This window comes from Symphalangus syndactylus, chromosome 14, assembly GCF_028878055.3.
Source record: "Symphalangus syndactylus isolate Jambi chromosome 14, NHGRI_mSymSyn1-v2.1_pri, whole genome shotgun sequence".
Taxonomy (NCBI): Eukaryota; Metazoa; Chordata; class Mammalia; order Primates; family Hylobatidae; genus Symphalangus; species Symphalangus syndactylus.
Genome location: NC_072436.2, coordinates 65,426,698 through 65,452,935, shown reverse-complemented (window position 1 = coordinate 65,452,935; position 26,238 = coordinate 65,426,698). Strand labels below are relative to the sequence as shown.

The 26,238-nt window shown below is 47.1% G+C and overlaps 1 protein-coding gene across 2 annotated transcripts in view; it reads right to left on the bottom strand.

The window, feature by feature from the left end:
* The window catches only part of NT5M (5',3'-nucleotidase, mitochondrial), a 44,305-nt gene extending 27,359 nt beyond the window's left edge, over nt 1–16,946 (bottom strand). Inside the window, exons 1-2 of one of the 2 annotated variants that reach the window (XM_055241098.2) lie at nt 16,432–16,946; nt 13,607–13,707 (exon numbers count right to left, since the gene is read on the bottom strand). In XM_055241098.2, coding sequence (XP_055097073.1) covers nt 13,607–13,707; nt 16,432–16,698 — 368 coding nt within the window. In that variant the 5' untranslated portion in view covers nt 16,699–16,946. The remainder of the gene's footprint in view (nt 1–13,606; nt 13,708–16,431) is intronic. The other variant, XM_055241097.2, reaches the window with a different exon arrangement.
* Between the last annotated feature and the right edge of the window lie 9,292 nt (nt 16,947–26,238).

Below are 26,238 nucleotides of genomic sequence, written 5' to 3'. Positions count from 1 at the left end.
TCCACTGACTCCTCAACTTCCAGTTCTCACCCCTCCAAGCCATTTCCACTCAGCATCCAGATTGACTCTTTTTAAACAGCTTTACAGAGGTATAAATAATATAATAATCAACATGCAATAAACTGCACATATTAAAAGGGTACAATTCAATAAATTCGAACATAAAGACACACATGGGAGGCTGGGTGTGGTGGCTCACGCCTGTAATCCCAGCACTTTCGGCAGTCAAGGCGAGCAGATCACTTGAGGTCAGGAGTTCAAGACCAGCCTGGCCAACACAGTGAAACCTGTCTCTACTAAAAACAGAAAAATAGCCGGATGTGGTGATGAGCGCCTGTAGTCCTAGCTACTTGGGAGGCTGAAGCAGGAGAATCACTTGAACCCGGAAGGTGGAGGTTGCAGTGAGCCAAGATCACACCACTGCACTCCAGCCTGGCGACAGAGCGAGACTCCGTCTCAAAAGAAAGAAAGAAATATAAAAAAAAAGTAAAAGACACATGGGAAACCCAGATCACCACAATCAAGAAATAAACACACCCGCCACCCCCAAAGGTTCTCCTTTGTTATCTCTCCCAGCTGCCCCTCCCATCCCTCCCTGCCCCTGGGGCTCCAGGCAACCACCCATCTACTTTCCATCAGTACAGATTGGATAGTATTTTCTAGAATGTTACATAAAAGAAAGTACAGTCTATACTCTGTTTTGCCTGGCTTCTTTCATCTAGGAAAACTATTCTGATATTCGCCCATATTGTTAAATAAATGTATCAACAGTGTGTCCTAATTGTTAAATAAATGTATCAATAGTTTGTCCTAAATTTTTAAATGTTTGAGTAAACATTTCTTAAAAGTTTTATTGAGATAGAATTCATATATCCTAATATTCACCTATTTTAAGTGTATAATTAAATGAATGTTAGTATATTTACAGGGTTTTACGACCATCACCACAATGGAATTTAAGGACACTTCCATCATCCCAAATAGAAGCCCCATTCCCATTAAGCAGTCACTCCCACGGCCCCTCCCCACAGCCCGGGGAACCAGTGGCTGCCTAGCTCTAAGGATTTGCCTCTTGTTCAGAATTTTTTTTTTTTTTTTTCTAAGACAAGGACTCACTCTTGCCCAGGCTGGAGTGCAGTAGCTTGATCTCTCAGCTCACTGCAACCTCTGCCTCGCGGGTTCAAGCGATTCTCCTACCTCAGTCTCCCCCCAAGCAGCTGGGATTACAGGCACCCACCACCATGCTCAGCTAATTTTTGTATTTTTAGTAGAGGTGGGGTTTCACCATGTTGCCCAGGCTGGTCTTGAACTCCTGACCTCTGGTGATCCACCTGCCTCGGCCTCCCAAAGCACTGGGATTACAGGTGTGAGCCACCATGCCTGCCCCACAATATTTCATGTAAATAGAATCCTACAATACGTGGCCTTCTGCGTCTGGCTTCTTTCACTCAGTATCACGTTTTCAAGGTTCATTCATGTTGCCACATGAATGGCTAGGTCATTCCTTTTTTTTTTTTTTTTTTTTTTTTTTGAGACAGTCTCACTTTGTCACCCAGGTTGGAGTTCAGTGGCACGATCCAGACTCACTGCAACCTCCCGTTTCCCCAATTCAAGTGATTCTCCTGCCTCAGCCTCCCAAGTAGCTGGGATTACAGGTGCCTGCCGCCAAGCCTGGCTAATTTTTTTTGTATTTTTAATAGAGACGGGGTTTTGCCATGTTGCCCTGGCTGGTTTCAAACTCCTGAGCCCAGGCAATCCATCCGCCTCGGCCTCCCAAAGTGCTGGGATTACAGGCGTGAGCCACCATGCCTGGCAGTCATTCCTTTTTATAGCTGAAACATATTCCATTGGGTGGCTACGTCACATTTTAAATATCCATCCATCACTTAGTGGATACTTGAGGTTGTTTCTACCTTTCGGTTGCTGTGAATAGTGTTGTTGGGACATTCGGGTACTAGTATTTGTTTGAATACCTGTTTTCAATTCCTTTGGGTATATACCTATGAGTTGAATTGCTGGCTCATACAGTGAGTCTATGTCTAACTTTTTTTTTTTGATCATGGAGTCTCACTCTGTCACCTAGGCTGGAGTGCAGTGGCATGATCTCAGCTCACTGCAACCTCCGCCTCCTGGGTTCAAGAGATTCTCCTGCCTCAGCCTCCCAAGAGCTGGGATTACAGGTGCCGACCACCATGCCTAGCTAATTTTTGTATTTTTAGTAGACAGGGTTTCATCGTGTTGGCCAGGCTGGTCTCAAACTCCTGACCTCAGGTGATTCGCCCTCCTAGGCCTCCCAAACTGCTGAGATTACAGGCATGAGGCACCATGCCCAGCCTAATATTTCGAGAAAATGTTTTTCAAGGTGTTTTTCCACACTGGCTACACTATTTTATATTCACATCCATAATGTGAATTGTGGTTTTTTTTAGAGACGGTCTCACTATGTTGCCCAGGCTGGCCTTCCAGCCTTCTGTTGCCCTTCTCAGCCTTCTGAGTAGCTGGGAGCACAGGTGAGCGCCACTCGCCCAGCTCCTCCTTGTGGTTTTGACTTGCATTTCCCTAATGACTGATGATGTTTTCATGTACTTACTGGCCATCTGTATATCTTCATTGGAGAAATGTCTATCCAAATTCATTACCCCATATCCACATTTTAAAAACCTAAATTGGCCGGGAGTGGTGGCTCACGCCTATAATCCCAGCACTTTCGGAGGCCGGGGTGGGCAGACCACGAGGTCAGGAGATCGAGACCAACCTGGCTAACACAGTGAAACACTGTCTCTACTAAAAATACAAAAAATTAGCCAGGCATGGTGGCAGGCACCTGTAGTCTCAGCTACTCGGGAGGCTGAGGCAGGAGAATGGCATGAATCCAGGAGGCGGAGCTTGCAGTGAGCTGAGATCATGCCACAGCACTCCAGCCTGGGTGACAGAGTGAGACTCTGTCTCAAAAAAAAAAAAAAAAAAAAAACCTAAGTTATGGCCAGACACGGTGGCTCACGCCTGTAATCCCAGAACTTTGGGAGGCCAAGGCGGGCAGATCACGAGGTCAGGAGATCGAGACCATCTTGGCTAACACGGTGAAACCCCGTCTCTACTAAAAATACAAAAAATTAGCCAGGCATGGTAGCATGCACCTGTAGTCCCAGCTACTCTGGAGGCTGAGGCAGGAGAATCGCTTGAACCCGGGAGGCAGAGGTTGCAGTGAGCTGAGATCACGCCACTGCATTCCAGCCTGGGTGACAGAGCGAGACTCCGTCTCAATAAAAAACAAAAACAAAACAAAACAAAACAAAAAACAAAACCCTATGCACCACTGCATTCCAGCCTGGGTGACAGAGTGAGACTCCATCTCAAAAAAAAAAAACAAAAACAAAAACCAAACAAACCAAAAAGACAAAACCCTAAGTTATGGCTGGGCATGGTGGCTCACTTCTGTAATCCCAGCACTTTGGGAGGCCGAAGAGGGCTGATCACCCGTGGTTAGGAGTTCAAGACCAGCGTAGCTAACATGGTGAAATCCCATCTCTAATAAAAATACAAAAATTAGCCAGGTGTGGTGGCGGGTGCCTGTAATCCCAGCTACTCAGGAGGCTGAGGCAGGAGAATCGCTTGAACCCGAGAGGCGGAGCTTGCAGTGAGCTGAGATCATGCCACTGCACTCCAGCCTGGATGACAAGAGTGAAACTCTGTCTCAAATAAATAAATAAAAACGTAAGTTACAGCTGGGCATGGTGGCTCATGCACGTAATTCCAGCACTTTCGGAGGCCAAGGTGTCAGGAAGTCAAGAGGTTAAGAGGTCAAGACCAGTCTGGCCAACATGGTGAAAACCTGTCTTCACTAAAAACACAGAAATTAGCCAGGCATGGTGGCGAACATCTGTAGTCCCAGCTACTTGGGAGGCTGAAACAGGATAACTGATTTTACCCGGGAGATAGAGATTGTAGTAGTGAGCCAAGATGGTACCACTACACTACAGCCGGGGGGACAGAGTGAGATTCTGCCCCATTTAAAAAAAAAAAAAAAAAAGGCCAGGCGCGGTGGCTCACGCCTGTAATCCCAGCACCTTGGGAGGCCAAGGCGGGTGGATCATGAGGTCAGGAGATCGAGACCATTCTGGCTGACACGGTGAAACCCTGTCTCTACTAAAAAATACAAAAAAAAATTAGCCGGGCGTGGTGGCGGGAGCCTGTAGTCCCAGCTACTTGGGAGGCTGAGGCAGGAGAATGGTGTGAACCTGGGAGGTAGAGCTTGGAGTGAGCTGGGATTGTGCCACTGCACTCCAGCCTGGGTGATGGAGCGAGACTCTGTCTCAAAAAAAAAAAAAAAAAAAAAAAAACCTAAGTCAGATCACATCAATCTCTCTTCAACCTCACCCTCCGCCCACCCCCGCCGCCCCCCACATGCTTCCTAAGTTCCAGTGCCAGCTTTCCAGTTCCTTCATGTTACTCAGACAAACAAAGGCCTGGCCCAGCTCAGGCATTGGCACCTGCTCCTCTCCTGGCCTGCAAGGCCTATCCTGACTCTTCACTGGCCTGTTCATTCTTACTCTTCAGGTCTGATGTCAATTCTCAGCTCCCTAGAGCCAGCTTCCCACCCTACCCAAAGCAGCCCCTTCCCTGTTTCCTCTGCAGCACAGCCCCTTGTTTAGTTCCTTCACTAAGCTTATCACAATTGGAAATTATTTTAGTTTGTATGTTGTCATCTTCCCTGCTGTGAGACCTGCCCTGAAACTTGAGACCTTAGGTGTCTTATTTACATATATATCCCCAGTGCTAGCATAGTACTGGATACATATTAAGTCGTAAAATATATCTGTTTAATGAACCCATGAATAAACTGCCTTTTACTCTAGGCTCCACAACAGTGAGCACCATGTTAAAATCAGGTTTAAGTTCTTATCCTTCTAAATGAGTGGTTTCCTCCAAAATTGTTAAAAAAAATTTTTTTTAAATCAACAATTACTATGGGATTATGCAAATGAAGTTATTCATTTGGCAAATATTTTGAGTGTGTGATGTGCCAGGCGTCATTCTGGGAACTGAGAATAGAGCCAGAACCAAGACAATCCCTGACCTCAGGGGGCTGACACTCGAAAGAGGAAGGGACAGATACAGACGTGCAATTTCAGCTTAGAGTACACACTCAGGGTCATGGGACAGAACGACCAGGAGGGGAGGGCAGAGACCTCAGCTGCAGTGGTCAGGGACGGCCTCTGTGAGGAGGCAACATGCAAGGTTCTCAGTTGGAAAGAGAGAAACAATCTGGCTGTGTAAAGAACTAGGGCAGAAACGTTCTGGGAAGATGTAACAAGAACAAAGGTCCTAAGACCAGAAACACGTGTGGCACATCCAAGGGGCAGGAAAGAAGCCAGCGTGACAGGAGCAGAGGAAGACAAGAGGTTGGAAAGGAAGGCAGGGTCAGATGGTAGACAGCCTTCCCAGCCCACAGCGGGATTTTACCACAAGATGAAGCCAGCAGAGGGCTTTCAGTGGGGCTAACGTCATTTGAATTTGGTTTAAAAAAAATCACACTGACTGCTGGGTGGAACATATAAATTTGTAAATCTATATTTAAATATGTAGGGCGGTGCACTTCAAAAGGTCTGGAAGCATACACACCAAATTCTTAACTAGAGCAAGAAGAATGGGCCAAGGTGGGTATATGCAGGGAGAGAGGTCAACTGACACATTTTCACACACGCTCATGCTATTGGAGTCTTTTTTTTTTTTTTTTTTTTTGAGATGGAGTCTTGCTCTGTCGCCCAGGCTGGAGTGCAGTGGCGCGATCTCAGCTCACTGCAAGCTCCGCCTCCCGGGTTCACGCCATTCTCCTGCCTCAGCGTCCTGAGTAGCTGGGACTACAGGCGCCCGCCACCACGCCCAGCTAATTTTTTTGTATTTTTAGTAGGGACGGGGTTTCACCGTGTTAGCCAGGATGGTCTTGATCTCCTGACCTCGTGATCCGCCCGCCTCGGCCTCCCAAAGTGCTGGGATTACAGGCGTGAGCCACTGCGCCCGGCCTGGAGTCTTTTAAAAGAATATATTCGGCCGGGCGCAGTGGCTCACGCCTGTAATCCTAGCACTTTGGGAGGCTGAGGCAGGCGGATCACGAGGTCAGGAGTTCAAGACCAGCCTGATCAATGTGGTGAAACTCTGTCTTTACTAAAAATACAAAAAATTAGCCGGGCGTGGTGGCGGGCACCTGTAATCCCAGCTACTCCAGAGGCTGAGGCAGGAGAATCACTTGAACCCGGGAGGCGGAGGTTGTAGTGAGCCAAGATCACACCACTGCACTCCAGCCTGGACGACAGAGCGAGACTCCTCAAAAAAAAAAAAAAAAGAATATATTCATATATTCCCGAACAATAAAAAGAATGGTCACCCCTGAAGATATTCCAAACCAAGCTCCTCAGAACCTGAGGCTCTGCCCAGGGAAGCCCTATCTCACGCACAGAGCTGCTGGAACAGGGTAGGACGTGCCACACAGGCCATCTCAGGAGAGTCCCCTCGGCGTCTGCTCAACTGTTCCCCTCCTACCTGGAGTCCCCTTGCCCTTTACTACCTGGCAGGTTCCCTTTCATTCCTCAAGATGGCAGCACAATGGTGCGGCCTCCGGGGGAGAAGCAGTTCCTGCCTGCCTGCCTGAGCCCCAACGCCACGATTACTTTGAGATCTATGTTCCAAAGCCTGTTCACCAGGGAACTCTTTGAAGGTAAGAACTCTCTTACCTATTTGTGTGTCCGCAGCCCCTGGGATGAGGCCGAGCATGCAGCAGATGCTGGATAGTCATGAGGGTGACTGATCAGCCTTGGTCTCTGCTGCTGGGCCCACATCTCTTGTACTCAAGAGTGCCCACTTCAGCACCAGATACAGTTATCCACTCAGTTACTGATGAGTCCCTTCGCTTTGTCTAGATAATGGGCACAAACTGACCATAGGAATCTTCTACCAAGTTAAGAGCCAAATGGAGATAAAGGACCACTGGGTATGGTCTAGATTTGCATTCCCAAACTGCAATTTCTGCAAAGGTATTAATCGAGAAGCTATGAAAAAATGTTCCAGGCTAGAATATCTTTTTTTTTTTTTTTTTTTTTTGAGACAGATTTTCGCTCTTTTTGCCCAGGCTGGAGTGCAATGGCGCAATCTCGGCTCACCACAACCTCCGCCTCCAGGGGTTCAAGCAATTTTCCTGCCTCAGCCTCCCAAGTAGCTGGGATTACAGGCGTGTGCCACCATGCCCAGCTAATTTTTTATTTTTAGTAGAGACAGGGTTTCTCCATGTTGGTCAGGCTGGTCTCGAACTCCCGATCTCAGGTGATCCACTCGCCTCAGCCTCCCAAAGTGCTGGGATTACAGGCGTGAGCCAGCACCCAGCCTAGAATATCTTTTTTTAAGAGACAGGGTCTTGCTCTGTTGCTCAGGCAGGAGTACATGGCGTGATCATAGCTCACTGCAGCCTTGAACTCCTGGGATCAAGTAATCCTCCTGCCTCAGCTTCCCAAGTAGCTAGGACTACAGGGACAGGTCAGCATGCCTGGCTTCTTTTTATTATTATTATTATTTTTCAGTAGAGACAGGAGCTTGCTGTGTTGCCCAGGCTGGTCTCAAACTCCTAGGCTCAGGTGATTCTCCTGCCTCAGTCTCCCAAAGTGATGGGATTACAGGCATGACTCACCGCAGCCTCTGTCTCCCAGGTTCAAGCAATTCTCCTGCCTCAGCCTCCCGAGTAGCTGGGATTACAGGCATGCGCCACCACGCCTGGCTAATCTGTTTGTATTTTTAGTAGAGACAGAGTTTCTCCATGTTGTTCAGGCTGGCCTCGAACTCCTGACCTCAGGTGATCTGCCCACCTTGGCCTCCCAAAGTGCTGGGATTACAGATGTGAGCCACCACGCCTGGCCGCTAGAATACTTCTGAAGAAAGCTGCATCCCTTACTACCCCAATGAAGTGTCACAAAGCACACAAGCAGTTAAAAGCTCTGAAAAGTTCTACGGTGAAAAAGCCAATCTAATCCATTGTTTCCCATACTGCGGTGGCTTAAGGATGCTTTTCTTGCGATATGCCTATTAAATCTTACAGAATGGCAACAGCAGCAGCTAGCACTTGCTGAGCACCTGCTATGTGCCAGGCACATATACTGAGGACTTTCTCCTTATTTCCATTTTACTGAAACCCAGAAAGTTTAATAACTTGCCTGACATCTGGGAATGAGATTCTGGGGAAGTGAGGATGTGAGCCTGGGCAGCCAATGTCCAGAACCCCACTCCAAACCACCGTGCCCTGCAGCTCCCCAGGACACAGCCATGTGGCTGCAGGTCAGCACATGCTGATCCAGGCCACAAGCAGGGTTTTGAAAGCTTAAGTGTGAATGCTGTACACATATTCTTTGCCTCTCAGACTCTTGCTACGGGAACACGATACATCAAGTTCATACCATAAACCAGAATAAAATTCACTACTCTGCAGGACTTGGACTCCCGTCCAAAGATAAATTACTACCAAATAACGTCTACGATTCAACTCAAACTCTGTATTTTGTGTTTCTCTGACACCTATTTATCATATTAGAACTTTGAAAGTTGACAATTTTTAGAGGCATTTATATGAAACAATGAGGGCCAAATCATACCTTACATTTGATTTGTCATTCGGGTTGCTAAATTCAAGCAAAAATGTGGCCAATAAAAGTTATCCAAGTCTAGAAATAAATCCTTATATTGATGCTCAATTAATTCTCAGCAAGAGTGTGAATACAATACAGTGGGAAAAAAGTAGTCTTTTCAATAAATGGAACTGGGACGACAAGATATCTACACACAAAAGAATGAAGTTTGACCCCCTACCTCACATCATATACAAAAATTAACTCAAAATGGATCATAGACCTAAATGGAAGAGCTAAAACTAAAACTCTTTTTTTTTTTTTTTTGAGACGGAGTCTCACTCTGTCGGCCCAGGCTGGAGTCCAGTGGCACAATCTTGGCTCACTGCAAGCTCCGCCTCCCAGGTTCACACCATTCTCCTGCCTCAGCCTCCTGAGTAGCTGGGACTACAGGCGCCCACCACCACGCCCAGATAAATTTTTTTGTATTTTTAGTACAGACAGGGTTTCACCGTGTTAGCCAGGATGGTCTCAATCTCCTGACCTCATGATCCACCTGCCTCGGCCTCCCAAAGTGCTGGGATTACAAACGTGAGCCACCGCGCCCGGCCCAAAACTAAAACTCTTAAAAAAACCACAGGGGCAAATCTTTGTATTTTTTGTATTTTCAGTGGAGACGGGGTTTCACCATGTTGGCCAGGCTGATCTCGAACTCCTGACCTCAGGTGATCCACCTGCCTTGGCCTCCCAAAGTGCTGGGATTAGAGGCGTGAGCCACTGTGCTCAGCTGAATCTTTTTCCTTTTAGACAGGGTCTCGCTCTGTCACCTAGGCTGGAGTGCAGTCGTGTGAACTTGGCTCATTGCAAACCCCGCCCCTCCCCCCACTCCCTCCACCCCCCTGAGGCTCAAGTGATCCTCCCACTTCAGCCTCCCAAGTAGCTGGGATCACAGGCATGCACCACCATGCCTGGCTATTTTTGTTGTATTTTTAGTGGAGGCAGGGTCTCCCCATGTTGGCCAGGCTGGGCTCAAATTCCTGAGCTCAAGTGATCTGCCTGCTTCAGCCTGCCAAGTGCTGAGATTACAGGCATGAGCCACCACACCTGGCCTCAAGCATCTTTTTATGTACTTACTGGACATTTTAAATTTTCTTTAAAGAAATGTTCATTCAATCCTTTGTCGAGTTTTTCAATTGATTTGTCTTTTTTTATTGTTAGCTTTTCCACAAGGTCAGGCACAGGATAACTTACTTTTGGGTACACCACTAACTTTTTGTATTTTTTGTAGAGACAGGGTCTCACTATGTTGCCCCAGCTAGTCTTGAACTGCTGGCCTCAAGTGATCCTCCTGTCTTGGCTTTCTGCTGAGATTACAGGCATAAGCCACTGTGCCTGCCTTTTTTTCATTGTTAACTTATAAGAGTTCTTTATATATTCTAGATACAAGTCTCTTATCAGATACATAATTTACAAATATATTCCCTCATTCTGTAGACTTTTGTTTCACTTTCTTAATTTTATCCTTAGAAACACAAAAGTTAGGCTGGGCGAGGTGGCTCACACCTGTAATCCCAGCACTTTGGGAGGCTGAGGAGGGTGGATCACAAGGTCAGGAGATCAAGACCATCCTGGCTAACACGGTGAAACCCCGTCTCTACTAAAAATACAAAAAATTAGCCAGGTGTGGTGGTGGGTGCCTGTAGTCCCAGCTACTCGGGAGGCTGAGGCAGGATAATAGAGTGAACCCAGGAGGCAGAGGTTGCAGTGAGCCAAGATCGTGCCACTGCACTCCAGCCTGGGTGGAAAAACCACAAAAGTTTTTACTTTTGGTGTAGTCCAATTTTTCTGTATTTTTCTTTTGTCACTTGCATTTTTGTGTCATATGAAGAAGCCATTGCTGACCCAAGGTCAGCAACTCTGTCTCAAAAAAAAAAAAAGATGCTTGAGCATCATTAGCCATCAGAGAAATGCAAACCAAAATTCACAAAATCACTTCACACCCACAAGGATGGCTAAAGTAAAACAGAAATTAACAAGCGTCAACAAAGATGTGGAGAAACTGGAACCTTCATATGATGCTAGTGGGAAATGTGCAATAGTACAATTGCTTTGGAAAATAGTTTGACAGTTCCACAAAATGTCAAACATAGAATTATCCTATGGCCTAGCAATTCCATTCCTAGGTATATTCTCAAAAGAATTGAAAACATCTGTAATCCCAGCACTTTTGGAGGCTGAGGCAGGAAGACTGCTTGAGCCTAGGAGTTTGAGACCAGCCTAGGCAACATAGGTAGATCCTACCTCTACAAAAAATGAAAAATTAGCTGGGTGTAGTAGCTAATCTGTGGTCACAGCTACTCTAGAGGCTGAGGCAGGAGGATCGTTTGAGTCCAGGAGGTAAAGGCTGCAGTGAACCGTCATCGTGCCACTGCACTCCAGCCTTTTTGAGATAGGGCAAGACCCTGCCTCAAAAAAAAAAAGAATTGAAAACAAGATTCAAACAAATATTTACACGAATGTTCATAGCAACACTATTCCCAATAGCCCAAAAGTGAAAACTGCCCAAACATCTATCAACTGATAAATGGATCAATACATGTAGTCCATACATTAGATCCATACATATCCAATGGCTGGAATATCATTCAGCCATAAAAACAGGAAGTATTTATAGATACTACAACATGAATGAACCTTGAAAACATGTGCTAAATGAAAGAAGCCAGACCCAAAAGACCATATGTTATATGATGCCATTTATAGGAAATCCCCAGAATAGGCAAATTCCTAAAGACAGAAAGCAGATTAGTGGTTGCCAGCGGCTGGCAGGGAGCACAGGAAAGGGAGTGACTGCTGATGGGTACAGGGTTTCTTTTGGGGATGATGAAAAAGCTCTGAAGCTGATATGATGATGGTTGCACAACTTTGCAGATGGTTTTGTGAAACCACTGGATTACATGCTTCAAATGGGTGGATTGTATGGTATGTCTCTGTCTCAAAAAAAAAAAAAAAAAAAAAGAGTTTCACTCTGTCGCCCAGGCTGCAGTGCACTGGTGCAATCTCGGCTCACTGCAACCTCCGCCTCCCAGGTTCAAGAGATTCTCCTGCCTCAGCCTCCCGAGTAGCTGGGATTACAGGCACCCGCCCCCATGCCCAGCTAATTTTTGTATTTTTAGTAGAGATGGGGTTTCACCATGTTGGCCAGGCTGGTCTCAAACTCCTGACCTCTTGATCCGCCCGCCTCGGCCTCCCAAAGTGCTGGGATTATAGGCATCAGCCACGGCACCCAGCTGGTATGTCATTATTATATGTCAATAAGGCTGTTTTTAAAAAGCTCTCAGGGAAGCACATCTCCGTAATTGTCAACAGGTCACTGAGTGGGGGCTTCAGTCCATAGAACTACTCATTTCACCAGAACAAAACAGAAATATCTCAAGCAATACTACTTCTCTTTCCTTAAACGCTTTTTCTAAATGAGGTTTCCCGCTGAACCTCTTTTCCTTCAGCTCTTTGGACAATCTGTGATTGTCTTCACTTTGTGATTCTTTTTTTGAGGCAGAGTTTCACTCTTGTTGCCCAGGCTGGAGTGCAATGGAGTGATCTCAGCTCACTGAGACCTCCACTTCCTGGGTTCAAGCTCAAGGATCCTCCCCACATTAACCAGAAGAGCTCTGCTTTTATCAGTTTTATATGTTGAGGTGCCAATAAGTACATTAAAAAAAAAAAAAAGGACTCTGCTGCTTTTAGAGTTGCAAAGCAAAAATGCAGACCCTCATTTTACATGTCATAAAACTGAGGCTCAGAACAGGGAAGATTCTCCTGCTTCAGCCTCAAGTAGCTGGGATTACAGGTGCCCACCACCACACCTAGCTAATCGTTTGTATTTTTAGTAGAGACAGGGTTTCTTTTTTTTTTTGGAGGCGGAATCTCGCTCTATCACCTAAGCTAAAGTGTAGTGGCATGATCTTGGCTCACAGTGCAACCTCCGCCTCCCGGGTTCAAACAATTATCCTGCCTCAGAGTCCCAAGTAACTGGGACTACACCTGCATGCCGCCACGCCCGGCTAAGATTTTGTATTTTAGTAGAGACGGGGTTTCACCATGCTGCCCAGGCTGGTCTCGAACTCCTGAGCTCAGGCAATCCACCTGCCTCAGCCTCGCAAAGTGCTAGGATTACGGGCGTGAGCCACCGTACCTGGCTGAGGCAGGGTTTCATCATGTTGGCCAGGCTGGTCTCGAACTCCTGACCTCAGGTGATCCACCTGCCTCGGCCTCTCAAAGTGCTGGGATTACATGCGTGAGCCACCGTGCCCGGCCATTTTGTGATTCTTTAATGTCTGCTCTGTCTGGACTGGAAGCTCCATGAAGGCAAGGACTATACTTTGCTCATTGCTGAAACACTGGGGCCTGCAGTATCTAGCACAGTCAGTTCTGAGATATTTGCTGAATAAATGAGCTTTGAGATGGAGTTTTGCTCTTCTTGCCCAGGCTCGAGTGCCATGGCATGATCTCGGCTCACCACAACCTCCACCTCCCAGGTTCAAGTGTTTCTCCTGCCTCAGCCTCCTGAGTAGCTGGGATTACAGGCATGCGCCACCGTGCCCGGCTAATTTTTGTATTTTTAGTAGAGATAGGGTTTCTCCATGTTGGTCAGGCTGTTCTCAAACTCCCGACCTCAGGTGATTCGCCCACTTCAGCAAAGTGCTGGGATTACAGGCATGAGCCACTACGTCTGGCCATTGAATAAATGAGCTTTGAACACCCAGGGAACCAGATCAAATTAAACTGGGTATTTCCTCAAGTTCCTGGATCAAAACATCACAGCCTACAAACTGAGATCATTGTATTTGGTGGTTTTCCCCAGGCTCAGTAATGACGAGGCGAGTGCAGCCTTGCGAAGGGCCAAGGAGAGAGAAAGGAGAAGGCAGAGGAGGGAAGAAGCAGGAAGGAGGTACAGGGCTGAGTGGCCCGGCCGGGCAGGGCTGGGAGGACAAACTTACTTTTGTAGGCTGGCCATCTCTTTCACAGCTTCCACAGCCCCTGGCAGAGGCTCAAGTTCAAAAAAGAAATTCTTTGACTCCCAAATGCTGATGGCCTTCTCCTGAGAAGTTGAGAAAAGCAAGTTACTTCTAGGGTCCTCAGCACCTTACTGCCCTCATCTTGGGAAGTATATCCAGGCTATAGGGGGAGTGGTTCTGCATTCCTCTCACTCCCCCAAACACACACCCAAGGACGTATTTCCTGGGGGAAGTGCAGAGAGTATGTGGACTTCGAACCCCTTTCCAGAATGGACCTGACTTCGTTGGGATCCAGCAGAGACCAGCTAAGGTGTCAGGCCCATGGACTCCTACATCTGCCGGAGCTCTCTGGGACCTGAGGACAATCGTCAGGAACTGCGTGCTTGCTAGGCTGGATTCGAGTGGCCAAAAGCATTGTGGAAACTGAGGCTGGACCAGCTCTTACCATGGTAGTAGAGTCCTTAAACTTGAGAACTGGAGGGACTCAGAGATCTTTAAGGTGCCATGAGGGATAAGGGGGAGGGGGAGACAGGGTAAAAGGACAATTCAGGGAGCTCAAGGATCCTCCCCACATTAACCAGAAGAGCTCTGCTTTTATCAGTTTTATATGTTGAGGTGCCAATAAGTACATTAAAAAAAAAAAAAAAGGATCCTGCTGCTTTTAGAGCTGCAAAGCAAAAATGCAGACCCTCATTTTACATGTCATAAAACTGAGGCTCAGAACGGGGAAGAAATCCACCTGATGTCACACAGCAAAACAGCAGCTGAGCTGGGAGGTGAACCCCCAACACCAACCCTCTCCTCCCCACTCCCCAACCCCCGCTGCCTTTCTCCTTCCCCTGTTCTGCTGCAGGGCCAGAATGCAGCACCTTTTCTAGTGTCAGGCAAGGGGAAAGTGACAACCAGAGGGGAGACACATCTCCGCCTATGAGAAGCAGGAGCCTAAATCCCACGTGTGCAGTGCAGTAAGTGCCTCTGCCAGCTGTTCTGCACACTACAGAAAGACAGCCACCCTGTCACATGGACGGCCGGAGGATACCCTGACAGCACACCAGCAACACTCTCAGCAACCACAGGGACTAGGCAAATGTGTGCTTATTACTGAAACACATCTGATCCTCACATCCCACATGGGGTACTGTGAAGACCAAAGGGAATACAGACAGAGCAGAATTTTGAAAAGTAGAAATGCCTACATACACATAAGGAGCCACGTGTGTGGAGGGGATTGTTTTAACCACAGATACTGGGCCAGCTTGGCCAAGGGGAGGCCCAGGGATGTCCACGGCAGCAAGCCGTGCCTCAGGAAGGGAAGTAGGGGAAGCCAGCAGATTACTCCCAGGGCACCCTCCTTACTGTCCCGTGCCTTTGCCTTGTGCTTGGAAACCAGTAACCCCGCACATACAGAGCCTACATATTTGCACAAAGAACTGGAAAAGCTGCTGCACTTTTCAGAGTTGGGGGTGGGCTTGGTTTCTACGTTAATACACTCCTGGGTGGATATACGGTGTCCAGACTCCCCGTGCCGGGCGCTGTCTATAAATGAACACTCGCTGCACACTGGAGCCTATTCCTGAGGCTGCAGAAAGTACCAGGGCATTTTCTCCGGTTTAAAGTTTATCATTAGGCATCAGCCCTGGAAGAGCTCAGCACACTGGGCTCTGTGAAAGTCACCTTCTGAAGTGCCTGGTGTTCATGGAGACAAATGATACTTGTTTTCCTTTTTTAACACCTGCCCCTCAACAAACTACATTACTGATGAGGCATCTTTCTGAAGTCACAAGAAATGTCACTTCTTAGAGACAGTAGTACGGAGAACAGGACTGTGGAGTGGGGAGCACTAACTGTGCTTGGGAGGCGGACAGACTTGGGTTTGAGTCCTGACTGAGCCCCTGAGCAGCATGTGACTTGGGGCAAGTTTCCTCATCTGGAAAACAGAGATAATAATATCTACCCAACAAAAGAGAGGATGCAGTGAACTTGTGGCTAAAAAACGGGCTCTTGTAACTTCCTTCTCCTCTTTATCAAACCCTCCAGCAGCAACCCTAGGTGGCCAATCAAGGGATGCCAGAAAACATTCAGCCTCTTTAATTTTGTGCATACCAAAATCCCCTGTTCCTTTTGCAAAATACTTCAAATTTACCAACCAAGATCTGTGTGTAAAGGTCCCTCCTTGGATCTTTCCCCTCTATCCATCCTGGACAGAACACCTCGGGAGTCGGATGGTAGGGGTTGAGCTCAGGTGTTTAGGAAGGCCAGCTCTGCAAGGGGATAAGACACGAGGTGGGTCCCACCTCACCTGGACCACTGACTCACTGTGTGACCCCCAGAAAGTCACACAACCTCTCCGGACCTCAAATACCCCTAGAAGCTATGCTTTCATGGACAACAGCAAAAAAGATGGGTAAAGACACCCATCAAAGTCCTGGGGACAAAGAAGTGGGAATGTGACTGCGGTCGGGGTGAAAGAGGACAACTTACAACGTTTATTGTTCTAAAAATTTAACAAACGACTTGAGGCCAAATATGCCACAAATTTTGAAGTCAGCTTTAGTTGGAGAGTTAGGTATATTAACACTTTGTACTCTCCGGCATTTTCAGAAGCCTTGGATGGCAGCCAACAGATCCTGAGCGCGGGGCTGCATCTTCCCGGCGCGCTGTGGCCCCTAGTCCCCCCCAGACTCTATTCTACCAGAGGGCCACCCCAAGGCTGGGGCGCTGACCGTCCAAGGTCACCCGCGCAGGGGCGGGGTCTGGGGCTCGGGGCGAGAAGGAGGCCCGGCGCGGGGCGGGGCGGGGACGCTCACGCTCAGCCCTGGCCGCAGGCGGCCGTACTGCTCCGACACCCAGAAGCCGCGCCGGTCCTCCAGCGCGATGAAGGGCTGGTCGGGAAAGCGCGCGCGGAACTTCCTGAGGAATCCGCCCTCGAAGTCAGCCAGCACGCCATCCATGTCCACCAGCACCCGCAGGGCGCGGCCTCCCGCCAGGCCCGGCCCGCCCGCCGCCCCGCGCCGCCCCGCGGGAACCGCCGCGCTGCAGAGCCGCCGCGCACACCAGCCGCCCAGCCGGATCATGGCCTAGCGCGCTAGCCCGTCGTGGGCGCGGGGACCTGGGCCGCGCCGTGCTGCCGGGGCCAGCCAGACATGCCCGCCGCGGAGGAGAAGCCCCCAACGCTGGGGCGCGCGTGGCGCGCGGGACGGGGAGCTGGGCAGGGAACCCGGGGCGCGGGCGCGCAGGTACCGGCCCCAGAACGAGGCTGCGGCGCGCGCGGTCCTTAAAGGAACACGCGCCGGCGGAGGCGGAGCCCCAGGGCGGGGCTTCGAGGACGGACAGCGGTAAGCGCCTGGCGCCTCTAGAAGGTCCGCGCTGCCGCGCTGTCGATTTGCGCCTTCTCCGTGGACCCTGTGACCGGGCTGTCTCCTCCCAATGCACAGACTACTATGGAGGAGCAGTGCAAACCGAGAAGCAGGCCTGTGTCGTTAGACTTTGAGCACTAACTGTGTCGAGTGTGAACCAAATAGACAAAGTTTCTGCCATCCTGGAACTTATGTTTTAGAAGGGGATCCAGACAACAGTATGGAGGAACCAAAACAGGGTGCACTCTGAAAGCCTCTCTGCTTTATTTACAGCAAGTGTCTGCGGAGAGACTGATAGAACCAATATCGTGCTAACATCATACAGCCTTAGTAAAACTGATGATTCTCAGGTAAATATATGAATAAATATTATGTACCCCTGTATAGTCTGTATAGTCTGCTTTTTTTTTTTTTTTTTTTTTTTGGAGACAGGGTCTTGCTCTGTTACCCGGCGTGGAGGCAGTGGCGTGATCTCGGTTCCCTGCAACCTTGAGTTTCTGGGCCCAAGGGATCCTCCTGCTTCTGCCTCCTGAGTAGCTGGGACCACAGGGGCCTGCCACCACACCCTGGTAATTTTTTTTTTTTTTTTTGAGACAGGAGTCTTCCTATGTTGGGCTCAAACGATCCTCCCACCTCAGCCTCCCACTCCCAAAGTGCTGGGATAACAGGAGTGAGCTACCACGTCAGGAGTGAGCAGCCCACTTTTTTTCTTTGCAAGAAAAAAACAAAACAAAAACCACGCACCAATGGGATGGTGGAGAGAGTTGGAGGGATTAGCAGGAGTGGGCAGGGAGGGCCTCTCCTAGGAAGTGATGCTGGAAAAGAGACATGATGAGAAAGGGCAGCCAAGAACCAAAGAGACGAGACCCCATCCACAAGGGCAGCAAGCTCAAAGGCCTGAGGGCTTAGGAGGGAGAGAAGGCCAAAAAAAAGCACAATTTTCTTTTCAACTTTTAAGTACAGGGATACATGTGCAGATTTGTTATATAAATTGACTGTCTTGGGGGTTTAGTGTACAGATTATTATTACCCAGGTAATAAGCATAGTTCCTGATAGGTAGTTTTTCCATCCTCACCCTCCTCCCACTCTCCACCCTCAAGCAGGTCACCGTGTCTGTTGTCCCCATCATTACGTCCATGTTTACTCAGTGTTTAGTTCCCACTTTTAAGTGACAGCGTGAGGTATTTAACATTCTGTTCCTGTGTTTGCTTAGGATAATCGTCTCCAGCTCCATCCATGTGGCTGCAAAAGACATGATCTTACTCATTTTTTGACTGTGTAGTATTCTATGGCGTATATGTACCACATTCTCTCTCTCTCTTTTTTTTTTTTTCTTGATATGGAGTCTTGCTCTTGTTGCCCAGGCTGGAGTGCAGTGGCAGGATCTCAGCTCACTGCAACCTCCACCTCCCAAGTTCAAGCGATTCCCCTGCCTCAGCCTCCCAAGTGGCTGGGATTACAGGCGCCCACCACCACACCCAGCTTTTTTGCATTTTTAGTAGAGACAGGGTTTCACTATGTTGGCCAGGCTGATCTCCAACTCCTGACCTTGTGATCTGCCTGCCTCGGCCTCCCAAAGTGCCAGGGTTACAGGTGTAAGCCACCGCACCCGGCCGATTTTTGTATTTTTAATAGAGACAGGGTTTCACCATGTTGGCCAGGCTGGCCTCAAACTCCTGACCTCGGGTGATCCGCCCCCGCCTCGGCCTCCCAAAGTGCTGGGATTAAAGGCTTGAGCCACTGCACCCAGCCTGTGTTACAGCTCTTTTAGCCCCACCATTTGGCAGGTCCCGAGTTCTTGTCCTGCAAACAGGAAGAATGAGGTAGGCAGACAAGTGGAGAGTGAGCAAGACGAAGAGGAGCTTTATTGAGCAACAGAATAGTTCGGAAGAGACCTGCAGTGGGCAGCTCCTCTCCATAGCCAGAGTTTCCCCAGAAGTGTTCAGCTTTCAGCAGAGAGGGTAGCTTCTCTCTGGTAGGCAGCTCATCCCAACAAGTGTCCGGCTCTCAGCAGAAAGGGTAGTTCCTCTCTGCAGCTGTTTTTTCCCCCATCTACCTGTCCTCTCTTTGAGTCTGGCTGAGTCCAGGGTTTTTTATGGACCTCAGAGGGGAAGAAGTGAGTGCTGATTGGTCCATGGGCAGCCATAGGTGGCCATGAGCAGGCCTGGGGAAAAGCACCACAAGTTCCCCGCTCTGGTACAGGGACTGGTGACCTGGCCCCCAGGCTTCAGGCCCTTCCAGGATTGAAGGTGGGGCTTCACCAGGGACCCGCCCCTTTCCACTGTGGAGCTGTCTGCATCCTGCTGCTGTTCATGGTGCCCAGGCTGTTCATGCCAAGGGGTAGCTGGAGGCCAACACCAGGCTGTCCTCATGCCCCCACCTCGGCCGCTCTCCGGTGCCTGTTGGCGCCCAAGTCCAGAGGGGGCCAAGGAGGTAGGGGGCTGGCGTGTCAGTGCTGCCCCAAGCGTGTGCACTCCCGACCGGGCTGTGACAGCGCCCTGGCTCAGCCCGCCTTTGCTCCGAGATTGAAGCAGGCACCAACAGCAGGGAGAAGCCAGGCAGCAGGAGCAGGCACTTCCGAGCCTGCGAGGGGCAGTGGAGCCTTCCCAGGTTCCCAAGAGCACAGAGATGCTGGGCCAGAGCCGCAGCAGGGCGACTGCAGCTGCACCTGGGGAACTCCCGCCCCGCCAACTCAAGAGGGGCGGGGCTCCTGCTGTGCCTTCTATATTGAGTTGCCTTTGCAGTTTTTTAAAAACTCCATCCATCAGGCTGCGCACGGTGGCTCACGCCTGTAATCCCAGGATTTGGGAGGCCGAGGCGGGCGGATCACCTGAGGTGGGGAGTTCAAGACCAGCCTGACCAACATGGAGAAACCCTGTCTCTACTAAAAATACAAAATTAGCCGGGCATGGTGGCGCATGCGTGTAATCCCAGCTACTCGGGAGGCTGAGGCAGGAGAATCGCTTGAACCCAGGAGACAGAGGTTGCAGTGAGCAGAGATCACGCCATTGCACTCCAGCCTGGGCAACAAGAGTGAAACTCCGTCTCAAAAACAAACTCCATCCATTATATTTCTGTGGATCTATTTCTAGACTCTCTTATTCTGTTCCGTTGATCTGTATGTTTCTCCCTGTGCTATTAGCAAACCGTCTTGATTACTTTAGCTTCATAGTAAGTCTTAATATTAGGTATTGTGAGTCCCACAACTTCTTTTTCAAAATTGTTTTAACTATTCTAGTTTCATTGACTTTCCATATAAATTTTAGAATGAGCTTGTCTGTATCTACACACACACACACACACACACACACACACACACACTTCCTTGGTTTGGTTGGAAGTGTACTAAATCTGTAGATCAATTCGGAGTGACTTGACTTCTTAATTATGTTGACTATTCCAATCCATGAACACAGTATATCCCTCTTAAGTTTTCCTTGGCTTCTTACACCAATGTTTTGTAGTTTTCAGTATACATACAGATCCTGCATGTGTTTTGTTGATTTATACCTAAATATTTCACTTTTTGTTTTTGTTTTTGTTTTTTGAGACGGAGTTTTGCTCTCGTTGCCCAGACTGGAGTGAGTGCAATGGTATGATCGCGGCTCACCGCAACCTCCGCATCCCAGGTTCAAGTGATTCTCCTGCCTCAGCCTCCAGAGTAGCTGGGATTACAGGCATGCACCACCATGCCCAGCTAATTTTGTACTTTCTTTAGTAGAAACGGGGTTTCTCCATGTTGATCAGGCTGGTCTCAAACTCCCGACTTCAGGTGATCTGCCTGCCTCAGCCTTCCAAAGTGCTGGAATTACAGGCATGAGCCACTGCACCCAGGCAGTATTTTTTAAATTTAAATTATTTTGATTGGGAAAACTAGACGCATCATAATCAAATTGCTCAAAGCCAGAAATACACAGAAACTTAAAAGCATCCAGAAAAATAAAGACACATTATATACAAAGGAACAAAAAAAGAAAAGGATGGGCCAGGCGCGGTGGCTCACGCTTGAAATCTCAGCACTTTGGGAGGCCGAGGTGGGCAGATCACAAGGTCAGGAGATCGAGACCATCCTGGCTAACACAGTGAAACCCTGTCTCTACTAAAAATACAAAAAAATCAGCCGGGCGCGGTGGCAGGCGCCTGTAGTCCCAGTTATTCGGGAGGCTGAGGCAGGAAAATGGCGTGAACCCGGGAGGCGGAGCTTGCAGTGAGCCAACATCGCGCCACTGCACTCCAGCCTGGGCGACAGAGCGAGACTCTGTCTCAAAAAAAAAAAAAAAAAAAAAAGGTAATTAAATACTGATACTAACTTCCTAAAAAAAAACACCAGCAGCAGCCCAGGCAGTCTGCAGTCAAGTTCTGCCAAACTTGAGGGAACAGATAATTCTTCTATTCCAGAGCATAGAAAATGATGGAAAGTTTCCCAATTTAATCAGAGAGGACAGCCTAATCCTAATTATGAACACAGATAAAAATGGGGTAAACTATATGCCAATCTCAGATACCAAAACCCTAAATAAGATGCTAGCTTATTGATGTGAACAATCCAAAAGTACATTTTAAATTAGCCCGGGTTTTACAGAAAGAAAATCTAGCAATGTGACCACTTATGTTAACAATTTTAAGACGAAAATCTACAGGATCATATCAATGCATGATACACAAAAGCATTTGGGCAAAAAACCCAACACCCACCCTTGACTTTTTAAACTCTTAGTAATTAGGCATAAACAGAAATGTACTTAATGTGATAGAATACACTCGGTGAAGATACAGAGGGAATGCTCCCTAAAATCAAGCCCAAGACAAAGATTCCTATTTAACCTTAATAGTCAACACTGCAGCGAGAGTAATCTATGGAAGACAGAAATGGGGAAATGGGCCCCATTTCCGCACTCTAGACCGGCGGTTTTCTAAGGGTGGTGCCCGGACCAGCAACTTCAGCCTCATCTGGGAACTCGAGAAAATGCAGATTCTCCGTGCCACCGAGGCTATTCGGTTTTTCCTGCACTAAGGTGGGGCCCAGCAGTCCACATTCTCGCAAGCTGGTCAAGTGATTCTGACGCGCCCTCCAGTTTGAGAGCTATGCTCACGACCTCACCTCCGCCCCGCAAGGGGCCCAGTCTTGCCTGTGGCGCTAGCTGCACACGGACACCTCATCCTGCGGGGCCCGGGGCCCACCCCCTACCCCCCACCCGCTGCACCCTCACCGCCCAATGCCTCCTCCGGGATGCCGCGGAGGCGCCTGGAAGTCGGCAAGGTCAACATCCCACTCAGCATCTTCCCTACCCTCACCGCTCCTCCTCCAGGGTGCCTCTTGGCCAGGGGTTAGAAAGAGCCACTGTGTTTCTTGACATGGAAGCGGCCTAAGACCTTAGTGAAAGCTGCAGGAGTGGAAATGACAGAACCTTTGGTCATATTTGAGGGCGTGAAGATCAAATGAGGAGGAAGGAAAGGATCCAGAGAGAATAACCAACCCTGGCAAGTGGCGGTGCCCAGGTAGAGGGGCGAGCCTAGACTAGCGGTTCTCGACCAGGGCCGGTGTTGCCCCTCCTCGCCGCCCTGCGGACATTTGGGGAGGTCTGGAGATATTTTTGGTTGTCAAGATGCGGGAGATGCTACTGTTACCTAAGTGGGTAGACACGAGGGTGCTCCTCAACATCGTACTTGAAGGACAGGACTGCCCCACAAGGAAGAATGATCTGGCCCCAAATAAGAAGCCCTGGGCTGGTCAGCAACAACCCCTTTGTTCTGAGAAGAGAGGAGGAAAGAATAAAAGAAGAGGGGTGAAGTTTTGGTTTGGTAGAGGTAACCTGAAGACATTTTCACTGGAAAGGAAGAGAGGAAGAGGAGGGAGATGTCTGTAAGGACGAGCAAACCGGGTGACAGCGGATTTCCTCATATTGAAGTAGTGAGTCCTAGTTATAATAAATTCCTAATAAAAACCCACTTTGTCCGTGCAATAAACTTGTCATATTTTTTAAAAATATACTGCTTGATTCTGTTTGCTAATATTTATAAGCTTTGCATTGATATGCAAAAATGAGATGGGCAATAATTTTCTTTTTGAATATCTAATGTTGTTTGGTTTCAGAATCGATGTTGTGCTCACATCATAAAGAATTTGGAACTGGGGCAGGAGGAGTGCTTGAGACCAGAAGTTCAAGACCAGTCTAGGAAACATAGTGAGGCACCCATCTCTACAAAAAAAAAAAAAGAAAGAAAGAAAAATTGGACGTGTTTGCTTTTTCCTTTTACTCTGAACAATTTAAGGAGCATTAAAATTATCTATTCTTTGAGGTTTGATCATTTCCCAGTTAAAAATGTCCCTCCCAGCCTGATGCTTTCTTTGCGGAGGGTAAATCTTTTAAGGCTAGAAACGTTTCTTCTGTGGCAGTTTTATAATTTACATTTTAAAAATTATTCTAGAGTTAATTTTGATAAAGCCTGTATTTCTTAAAACAAATTATCCTTTTTTTCCAGATTTTCAAGTGTATTTGCATAAAGTTGAGGAAAGTAGTCTTGTGTGAATCTTTTAACTTCTCCCAAATATCTTATTTTGTGTATTTTTGCTTATTTTGTTAACTTTTAAAATTGTATTTTTTTTTTAAAGAACAAGCTCTTAGGTTTATGTTTTTGGTTATACTGGAGCTTTTTTCTTCTTCTTTTTAAAATATTTTTCTTTTTTTCCTCTCTTTTTAGACTAACTTGAAGCTCATCTACTATTTTTGTTGTTGTTGTTCCCTGTTAAAAGAAAAACTTAAGACACAGTTTGAGCATAGAATGATTTGATTCCTAAATCTGGTAGCTGCCCTAAGCAGAGTAGATTAAGAATGACTCCAGCACTGTCATGTGGTCAGAGAGGATTTATGGACAGAAAAAAGAAAGTACATGCAGAAAATGGAAGTGAGGTGCAGAAACAGCCAGATGGCTTACAGCTCAGCTTTTGCCTTATTTGAACAGGGTTTAAACAGTTGATGCCTGTGATTGGCTGAAACTCGGTGATTAGCAGAAGACTAGGTTACATGCAGTCTGTTTGCACATTGTTAGGTTACAGTTCACTATGTATGGAGGAACCTGGAGGCTGAACTTAAAATATGTATGAAGGCAGCTTTAGGCTAAACTTAATTTAACATTTCTAATTATTAATTTCTGCTTTTATGTTTATTCCTTTTTTCAGGGTATTTCAGGGTATTCCTTTCAGGGTATTTTTGTTTTTTGTTTTTTCTAACTTCTTGAGTTTTTTGGTAAATATAAGTATTTAAGGCTGACTTCTAAATAAAAAAATTAACTGGGCATGGCTGTGCACACCTGTAATCCCAGCCACTCAGGACTGAGGCGGGAGTATTGCTTGAGTACAGGAGATCGAGGCTGCAGTGAACCAAGATCGTGCCAGTGCACTCCAGCCAGGATGACAGAGGGAGGCCCTGTCTCAAAAAAAAGCAAGAGGTGGGGGCTGACTTAGCATTTAGATGTAGATTAGGTATGTACTGCTTTAGATCTAGCTTATAATTTCTGACGTAAAGCATTTTCACTATTTTTATTTTATAGATATTCTAAAATTTTGGTTTTGATTTGTCTTAATGTAGTTTTAAAATCTGAAGTGGAAGTATGAGAGTTTTATATATTTATTTATTTATTTTATTTTTTCCCCCGAGATGGAGTCTTGTTTTCTCACCCAGGCTGGAGTGCAGTGGTGGCTCAGTCTTGGCTCACTGCAACCTTCGCCTCCCAGGTTCAAGCGATACTCCTTTCTCAGCCTCCTGAGTAGCTGGGATTACAGGCACGCACCACCACACCCAGCTAATTTTGTACTCTTAGGAGAAATGGGGTTTCACCATGTCGACCAGGCTTGTCTCAAACTCCTGACCTCATTATCTGCCCATCTTAGCCTCTGAAGGTGCTGGGATTACAGGCATGAGACACGGCACCTGGCCCAGAGTTTTAAAATATCCAGGTGGTAGAGGCTTTTGTTTCTGGTTATTAATTTTTAGTTTTATTTCACTGTGATCAGAGATCAGTGTTTTCTGTACCACTTTTTTTTTTTCCCTCAAGAGATAGGGTCTTGCTCTGTTACCCAGGCTGAGGTGCAGTGGCACAATTGTACCTCATTGCAGCCTCGACCTTCTGGGCCCAAGTGATTCTCCTGCCTCAGCCTTCCAAGCAGCTGGGACTACAGGTGTGAATCACCATGTCTGGCTAATTTTTTTTATTTTTGTAAATTTTTTGTAGAGACAGTGTCTCACTATGTCACCCAGGCTGGTCTTCAACTTCTGATCTCAAATGATCCTCCCAACTTGGCCTCCAAAAGCACTGGCATTACAGACATGGCCACTGTGCCCAGCCTGTAATACTTTTTACTTTTGAAATACTTGAGTTTTCTTTGCGACATAAAATGGGGTCAATTTTTGTGAATGTTTGATGGGCACTCAAGAGTAATATGTACTCTTTGTTTTCAACATACAGATTTTGATATGTATCAATGAGATATAATTTGTCAATTATATTATATCTGTGACCTTAGATGTATTTTGATCTAACATAATCGGAAGAAGGTAAATTAGAATATTTTGCTACTATTGTGTTTTTATTTCTCCTTATTTCTCTGAAGTCCTGCTTTATAAATAGTACCATGTTACTTGTGCATAAATACTCATTTGTCTTATATTCTTGGGAATTTTCTCATTTCATCATAAAATGACCTTCCTTGTCTCATTTAACCTTTGCCCTGAATTTAACTTTGTCTGATATTATAATAACCCTGCTGAATTTTGTTTGTTACCCCAAACAACCTTTGCTGTTTTCACCTTTTCTGAACCCTTTATTTTAGGTAATTCCTTGAATTAGAGCACTAAGTTTTGCTTTGTGATTAAATCTGAAAATCTTTATCTTGCCATAGATGAGTTGAGCCCTATTCATGTGACAGCTATATTATGCTGTTTCATAGCCCTTTTGGTTCTTTTTTCACTCTTGCATTGCATATTTTGTGTTTATTGTGTTTTGTGTTTCTTCTGATAATTTGGAAGGTTTGTATTTTTATTCAAGGAGTTGCCTTATAATCATAATCTGCAATACACATCGTCCTCAGTTTCTTCAAACTGTCTTTTAACTCCCTATTCTGAATAAAAATGACATTGTAATTTCCCTCCTTTTTCTTTACCCCTTTTCTTCTCTTCACCTAATGTAAATGATTTTATCCTTCTTTAGTATTTGCTTTTATTAACTACGTTTATAAATATCTTTATCACTTGATTTTT